This window comes from Hevea brasiliensis, chromosome 2 (genome assembly GCF_030052815.1).
Source record: "Hevea brasiliensis isolate MT/VB/25A 57/8 chromosome 2, ASM3005281v1, whole genome shotgun sequence".
NCBI classification, from domain to species: Eukaryota; Viridiplantae; Streptophyta; class Magnoliopsida; order Malpighiales; family Euphorbiaceae; genus Hevea; species Hevea brasiliensis.
In genome coordinates, this window is record NC_079494.1 from 122,811,372 (window position 1) to 122,820,310 (window position 8,939).

At 38.1% G+C, this 8,939-nt stretch overlaps 1 protein-coding gene across 1 annotated transcript; it reads left to right on the forward strand.

Moving 5' to 3' along the window:
* The first annotated feature begins 7,100 nt into the window (after window positions 1-7,100).
* On the forward strand, window positions 7,101-7,744 carry LOC110637747 (uncharacterized). Its single transcript, XM_021788059.2, has one exon. The coding sequence runs from the start codon at window positions 7,141-7,143 to the stop codon at window positions 7,480-7,482; it is 342 nt and encodes a 113-aa protein (XP_021643751.1). The 5' UTR covers window positions 7,101-7,140; the 3' UTR covers window positions 7,483-7,744.
* Window positions 7,745-8,939: the final 1,195 nt, after the last annotated feature.

Consider the following 8,939-nt stretch of genomic DNA (forward strand, 5'->3'; position numbering starts at 1 on the left):
TATGAGCGGTGAAGGATACACCGTGTACTGTGACGCCTCCAGAGTTGGCCTAGGGTGTGTTTTGATGCGGAATGGAAAAGTAGTGGCTTATGCTTCAAGGCAGCTGAAGAGGCATGAGCAGAACTATCCCACCCATGATTTGGAAATGGCGGCTGTAGTCTTCGCACTAAAAATCTGGAGACACTACCTGTATGGTGAAGTGTGCGAGATATACACCGACCATAAGAGTTTGAAGTACATCTTCCAACAGAGGGATTTAAACTTGAGACAGAGGAGATGGATGGAGCTTCTGGAAGACTATGATTGCCCCATCCAGTACCACCCTGGGAAGGCCAATGTAGTAGCAGATGCTTTAGCGTAAAATCTTACGCGGTTTGGCGCACATTTCAGCAGAGAAGAGACCGTTAATTCAGGAAGTACATGAGTTGATGGATCAAGGTTTAATCCTAGATCTTTCAGATGAGGGGGTCTTGTTGGCTCATTTTTGGTGAGGCGGACTTGCGAGATAGAGTTAGAGTTTCCCAACACAGACCAACAATTAATGAAGATCATAGAAAGAGTACAGCAAGGTGAAGGTGGTGAGTTTGGATTTGCCAATGATGGTACCCTAGTGCAAGGTTCTAGGATATGTGTGCCAGATGTAGACAATCTCAGAGATGAAATCATGCGAGAGGCACACTATACACGGTACACTGTCCACCCAAGTTCCACCAAGATGTACCATGATGTGAAAGATAGCTATTGGTGGAATGGCATGAAGAGAGACATAGTAGACTTTGTGTCCAAGTGCTTGACTTGTCAGAAGGTGAAGTTTGAACACGAGAGACCGTCAGGAAAGTTGCAAGAGCTCCCTATCCCAGAATGGAAGTGGGAAATGATTTCTATGGATTTTGTGGATCGGCCGCTGCACCACGCGAGGATATGATTCGATATGGGTAATTGTAGACCGCCTAACCAATCACTCACTTCTTGCTGTGAAGACTACATATTACGGGCACAAGATGCCCGGCTCTACATTCGAGAAATAGTCGATTGCATGGAGTTCCGCCCATAATATCTGACAGAGGGCCCCAGTTCACTTCTCGATTTTGGAGAAAGTTGCAGGAGGCACTTGGCACACAGTTGAACTTCAGTACGGCTTTCCACCCTCAGACAGACGGACAGTCCGAAAGGACAATCCAAACACTGGAAGACATGCTTCGCATGAGTGTTTTGGATTTTGGAGGTCAATGGGATGAGCAGCTAGCTTTGGTGGAGTTTGCCTACAACAGTTATCACTCCAGCATAGGGATGCCACCCTATGAGGCACTATATGGAAGAAAGTGTAGGTCTCCTCTGTGTTGGACGGAAATGGGGGAAGCGAAGGTGCATGATGTAGACCTAGTGCAGTACACTTCAGAGGTAGTTCCTTTAATCAGGGAACGACTGAAAACAGCTTTCAGTAGGCAGAAGAGTTATGCAGACCCCAGACGGAGGGATGTGGAGTTTGCAGTGGGCGACTATGTATTCCTGAAGGTTTCTCCAATGAAGGGAGTCATGAGATTTGGAAAAAGGGCAAGTTGGCACCTCAGTATATTGGACCTTTTGAGGTTACTGATAGAGCTGGAGCAGTTGCCTACCGGTTGGAGCTACCACCCAACCTTTCTCACGTTCATCCCGTGTTTCACATCTCCATGCTCAGGAAATACATTCCTGATCCTTCTCATGTACTGCAGCCGGATGTGATAGAGCTAAAAGAGAACTTGACATTTGAGGAGCAGCCTGTAGCCATAGTGGACTACCAAGTGAGACAGCTGAGATCCAAACAGATCCCTATGGTTAAGGTTTTGTGGAAGAGTGCACCTGGGAGTCAGAGCGGGACATGCGTAGCAAGTACCCTTACTTGTTCAATGCATAATCATGTGATTTATTCTGCCTTGTGTAAAATTCGAGGACGAATTTTCTGTAAGGGGGGAAGAATGTAACACCCCTGATTTTTTTATATATTATTATTGGGCTTCGTGTAGGTATCCTCAATTCGCGGAAATTCGACAGTTGTCCGGATCTGTGAATTTCCGGCCAGACAGACCAGCTACCGGAAAAGTCTCCGAATTGGATCGAGGTTTTGGCTACCCCACCATTGTCAGGCATCCCGAGCGCGTTCCCGAAGTCGGAATCGGCAGAGGTAAACCCGAACCTTGCTTTTTCGTAATTTTCTAGTGCTTAAATAGGATTGAAAATCCATAAAATATTCGTGGTAGCTTAGAAAATTACGATTCTTTTTGCAATAGCTTAGTAATATTTCTAAGGACAAAAGTGTAGTTTTATAATTTTTAGAGCTTATTTGAGCAGTTTTTGCAAAAATGATCAATTATAAGGACTAAATTGAAATTTTACATATTGTGATGAATGATTGATTTGATGGGCCCAGGAGGGGCTGTGTGATGTGATTGAGTTGTATATATATGGATTGTGGATATAGAAGTGTGTTTTGAGCCCTTTTGCAGGTTGGGTAGGTCCTAGGTATAGGGGAGACTCTGCCGGATTTTCGGCACGACTTAGGACGTATTGGGTCTTTTCTTGATTTGTATTGAGTCATTTGTATTAAATAAATGTAATATGATTGTCAGTTGAGCGACAGCCTTCTTCCTCCTCCGCCCACCGCCACAGAATTTGTCGTCAAGTCCGTGAGTAAAATATTAATTTTAATTATAATTTCGATATTATTATATGTTCAAGATGCCCATGCATCACTTTTATGCATATATTTATGTAGTTAAACTCTAGGCACGATTTATGTTGCATTCATAGCTGATGTACCATGGATGTTGTTGTGGTAATTTGGAGCAGCAGTCGTGCGTTGGCGTGCGCGTGTGATGTGGTGTGGACTATGGATAGGACGGGTAGTCACGGCTGAGTAATTCATTGGGACCCGTTCCTTCGAGGGGTAGTCACGGCTTGAGTAATTCTGGGACCCTCGATTTGGTTATTAAGTGGAAGTCCGAGCTTGAGTAATTATTGGCACCAGTTGGATTTAAGAGAGTCAGATAGGGGATCACTCCCATATGTTATGATTGATACTACAGGTGTGTGAGTGCTCCAAATTACCTTTTGATGTTATGATGTGAAAATGTTGTGTATGTTGCATTTCACTCTACAAAGTTGCATTAGTTTGAGATAGTTATAGAGATTATAGTTAAGATTGATATTTTACTCTCGAGTCGAACGCTCACTCTGTTCAAAAATTTTTACAGCCACGGAGGATATTTTGTTGCAGGTTAACTCGCCTTTTACCTCGCAGTTGTTTATCAATATTGTGTAATTTTAATTACTCCTAGAATTTCCGCATGTGTTAGCAGTAATTATTTGAAATTGGTCTGTAATATTATATTCATGTTGGACCTGTAAACTTAATATTTTAAGTCTGTTTGATGGATTGGATGAGGGAGCTGAGCTCCCATTTATTATTATGTTGATGAGTATGTGGAGGGTGAGCTGAGCTCCCCAATGGATTGTTTATTGTGTTTACAGGTCGGGTGAGTCGAAAACTCCCCGTTGGAAAGTCCATTTTATGGCGGACTGTCCCGTTTGTTTTCTTGATATTGGGCCCAAATGGGCCTTAGAGTTGGGTTAATGAATAGTTAAGGCTTACTACGGGCCTCGGGGGCTTTAGGCTGGCCCAGGTCCTAGTGCCGGTCCGGCCCATAGGTTGGGTCGTGACAAGGTGAGTCAGGACAGCCTTCCTCCTTCGCCTAGCCACTACATTGACATCGGTTTACATCTGTGAGTAAAATATTAATTTTAACTATAATTTCAATATTATTATATGTTCAGGCATACCCATGCATTACTTATAAATATATATTTATGTAGTTAAATATTATGCACGTTTTATATTGCATCTTTAAGTCGGGGTAGGCACAGCTCAAGATGATCTTGCTGACCCCTGCATTTGGTCTATTAATAGAAAGTCTGGCTTGAGATATACTCGCTGGCAGAGGTTGGATTAAGAGAGCTGTATAGGAGATCGGCCCCCATTTATGTACTGTTTGAATATTATATGTGTGTGTGAGTGCTCCAAATTACCTTTTTGTTGTTTACGATGTGAATTGTATGAAAATTATGAAGGTGTTACATTCCACTCTTTAGAATGCATTAGCTTTAGATAGCTATAAAAATTGTACTTAAAATCGGTATTTTACTCTCTGAGTCGAACGCTCACTCCTGTTCACCTTATTTTTCCAGGATACAAGAGATTTCTTATTGAGTTCTAACATGCATCTCCCCTTCGCAGGTCATTTAGTAATATTTGATATGTTTTGCATAAATTTACTAAATTATAGAACTTCGCATGTGTTAGAAATATTTTATTTGATTTGGGTCTGTAATATAATGCAATGTTAGATCTGTAAATCTATTAAATGTATGTAAGATTGGATTGGATGAGGGAGCTGAGCTCCCATTTGATTTTATGACAGGATGAGTATGTGAAAGGTGAGCTGAGCTCCACAAATTGATAAATATTGTGCTTACAAGTTGGGTGAGTCAAAAACTCCCCGTTAGGTGGTCCATGTTATGATCCAACTGTCGGATTGATTTCTTAAAATTGGACTCAATATGGGTTTTAGAATTGGGTTAAAGAGTAGTTAGACTTACTACGGAGTTGGGGGCCTTAAGCTGGTCCAAGTCCTAGTGTCAGTCTGGCCCATAAATTGGGTTGTGAGAAATCAAGAGAGAGTCTTTTAAAAATCCTAAGAACAAAAGTCAATAAACTACCACTTAATGCACACACTTCACACTATCGTTTATATGTTTCTTTTTTCTTCTATCACTAATGAAAACAAAAATTTTGCTAGTTATAAATTATAACACCTTTTTGCCCAATAATTGCATCGCTTTATACATGTAACTATATTAAGGAGAATTGCATCTTTTTATGTAGTTATATTCTTTTTTGCCAATGTATATAACTTTTGGATTTTACCACATTTTGGCAATATTTATAACTTTGAGATTTTGCCAACTTTTAACAATGCGCATGACTTTTCATATGATTATTATTTGTTTGAGTTTTCAGTTAAATAGATTCATTTTAACCCATATGGGTGACCCAAATTATATTTTCAACATTTGACCACAAGAGAATAGCACCTAAGAGTTGCTAAAGAACCAAAGACTCGAACAGAGTCACCTAGGCAACTAAAGACACCTGAACACACAGCTGCCATATAAAGAGAATTAACAAGAGCATAGCACTGTCAAAAGACACCGATAAAACACTTGCAAAGCAACAAAATGAAGACAACAAATCATAGGCACACCAGCCATTATGCTTTTCAAAGTGCTCTAACCACTAAGAGATAAGAACCAACCAAATACTTTCTGTGCCAAAAACTCGACTTGGGGAGCCCGAAAGACAACAAGCCTCTTTTCTTTGCTCCGTCCTGGAACTCCTAAGGAAAAGCCTCCAAGATATCACATCAACTGGGATAAAACTTACTGATTACAAGAACAAACCAAAATACCATGATGCCCCAATTCTTACAGACAGCAATTTCTACATCCACTATTCATCCAAAGAGAGCCTAGAGGATTTAAATCGAACACCAAATCTTCCTCTGCTGCTGCAAAATCTCGCGGATGGTTAAAGGAACCAAGTCGAGAGCAAACACCAAAAAAGAGAAGATTTATGAGAATCATAACCTAGAATGTGACACAACCCAACAAAGGAACATGGATCCAATTCTTCTCCTGTGAATTGCTAATAGAAAAAAAAAAAAAAATCTTCCTTCAGATTGATTTCTCATACTTCATTTGCATATATATATATATATATTTTTAATATTTGATTCACATTTGTCAAAGCAATAGTGTAAAATTTTCACTGTAAAATATCTGGGTAAATATGTGGATGTATTAATTTGTCGATTTTGAAGGGAAATTTTATTATTTATCCTCTCTTGTTCAACCGAGTTGATTTCCTTCTCATTTCCCCTTGTGTGTGTATATTTCCATCACTCATTATGATTCAAGAGGATTTTACCCTTTACTTCAACAAGAAAAATATAAAAAAAAAGGAAAATCATCAAGTCCTTTTACTATCTAATTAAAAATACATGAATTCCATGGCATTGAGTTGCAGCCAAAGGATGGTCATAGGAGAGAGATTATTTATTGCTCTCAGTACACATGTATTTGCTCTCGTAATAATATGAATGTAATCTCAAAATTTACGTACTTACAAGAGAGTAAGTACTATTTTTATGAAAAAAATTTTACTTAAATCTTATTAATTATAAATTTAATATATAAATATATGGATATTGTTTGTGTATTAAATGCAACATAAACCAAGTGTAAGTAAAAAATTTTCTCTATACTTATATCCTCACGGAGTATTACATATATAATTTTCAAGTATATCCTCGTTTACATGCAGAAGCTAGTATGGCTTTTATTGTTGCCTATTCGCTATTGGAGGCAGAAATGCCCAGAAAACTTGTGGGTTGAAAGTTTGTTGATGATTAACGCGGTCAAATGTGCTGCCTATATGTCTTTTGATGGCGTGTAACGAAGTTGAATCAGGCGGATGTGGAAGAATGGCAATGACAATATAAAATTGTCCTCTTCTATGACGAAATATGGCCATGTATCAAAAGCATCGACTTTCTATATATGTTTCAGAAAGATCGAGAAACAGTTACATATATGGAGCATTTTTCTTTCAAAGGTTTCCTTTACAATTTGCCTAAACTCTTTCCCTGTTCCTTCCCTTTAAGCAATCGAAATAATTAATATTGTTGGGCGTTAAAGAGAAATTGCAAACAAATTTAATCCAAAGTTTACGTAAAGATCAGTACAAATCCAGAAAGAAATGAAACTACAAAATCCAACTAAAGCAGGCCAAGCATTAAGGCAAAGGAATTGATGAACAACAAGTGGAGTCGTTTTGGGGCAGTTTTTGGCCTTACAATAAGAAGGTGACTCACGTAACACTATCACGTCCATCTTGTCATGCCACCCCACCCCTCCATAAAAAACCGCCAAAACTGACCTTCACACCTCGCTCGTGCTCCCTTTTTACCTTCCTTTCCTTCACTTAAATACCAAGAACCCCATCTTCTTTCTCCATATTTATCTCTCTCTCTCTCTCTCTTTCTCATGGCTTCCAAACTCTGGAAGAAGTCTGCCTTCACACTAATGTCCATAGCTGATGCAGCTTCATGGTACTGCGTCCTTGTCCTTGTGATCCTTATGTTGCAAAGCTATATGAGAGAAACGTCTCAAGCGTCGTACGATCCTTATGAGATTATCAGAGGCAATCAAATCTTGGAGCGACCTTGCGATGAGATTTATGTTGTTCAAGAAGGAGAAACCCTTCACACCATTAGCGATAAGTGTGGTGATCCCTTTATAGTGGAGCAGAACCCTCATATCCATGATCCAGATGATGTTTTCCCTGGACTTGTCATCAAGATTACTCCTCCATCAAAACCTACATAGATATTATTACTGTAGTTTTGTTAATTTTGCTTTATTCTTGTACATACATGGACCATTACTTTTCTTAATTTAGTTGTAGAAACATGATAAACTAAATAAAGATATTCTGTGAGATCAAAACAAGAAAATACATGATCAACTAGAATTATTTGTATTAGAATTTGCTTTTGATTTTATTTTGTTAAGTTTTAAGGTTTGTAATGCATTAAAATTTGATTGTAAAATAGGAAATCAAATTTCAGATATAAAATATCTTGCAATCTATGGGGTTTTCATTTGCTTTCTATAAACATGCATATAAAATCAGGATTTGAAGTTGCATTTGCTTGGAATTAAGTGGTTGAAACAGAGCCCACAATCAGACGAGGATCGGCAATATATTCCAAGCTTTCTACCAACGCGCCTTGGACAGGCAGCCCAATCCAAATCCATCATCCGTCAGGTCTTTAGGAGTTGGTAGTTGGGACCAAAGAGTGTTTCTCAATAAGCATAAATAAATTATTTTTCTTTCTATTAGTATGCTATATACAATGAAAGGAAATTTTTGTATAAATTCAGTTTATTATGAATCTAAAATATAAATATATATTTATTATGAATTTAAGATATAAATATATAAGTCTCACCGTACATTTTGTATATTAAATTTATGATTGATTAAGTCTAAATAAGAAAAATCTTATAATGAAAACTCATTTTACGTGGGCTCTCTATATTTATTTGTAGTTTTGTTAATTTAAATTATCTAATTAAATAGTCTGATCTATGGTAGAAGTTGATAGAAGACTTGGGATTCTGCCTACAATTTTACACACACATAACAAAAAATGTCATAAAATCAATTTATCACAAAAATATTTATGGTCCATGAATTAATAATAATGCATCTTGATAATGGTGGATCCATTGTCATATTCCTTTTAAAACATGAAAGAGTTGGGCATAACTTTTCTTCTTTAAGTTGCCCATTATGGAAGCTAAGAAAAAATTGCTGGCCCACGTACGTGCATGGATTATTTAGATAAAAACCTAACATTAGTGGCTACTTTCCATCGTGCAATCGCAGAACCTGAAGTCTGGTTAATATGGTGGGTATGCCCAAAAAGGAGTTCTTTGTTAAACTTGCCAATTAATTGCATTAATTTTGCTCATCTAATTATTCATAAAATTAAATATGATTAGCTAGCCCTTAGTACATGATTGGTGAAGAAAAATACAATAAGATGTTGATATCAAGCACATACGTGTAGTTGTGATCCGTCGGATCTAAACGATCATTTTCGATTGGTTTGGCAGTGGTGGCACCCAATTCCTCATAAGGACAAATGATAGATCATAAATGAAAGCAGTTGAGGCATGGCCGATCACTCGATAATGGCCACTGTAAAGCATGAAAGAATATACGCGCATCATAATGGTATAGAATAGAGGGGTAAGGGACCGAACCCCACTTAATG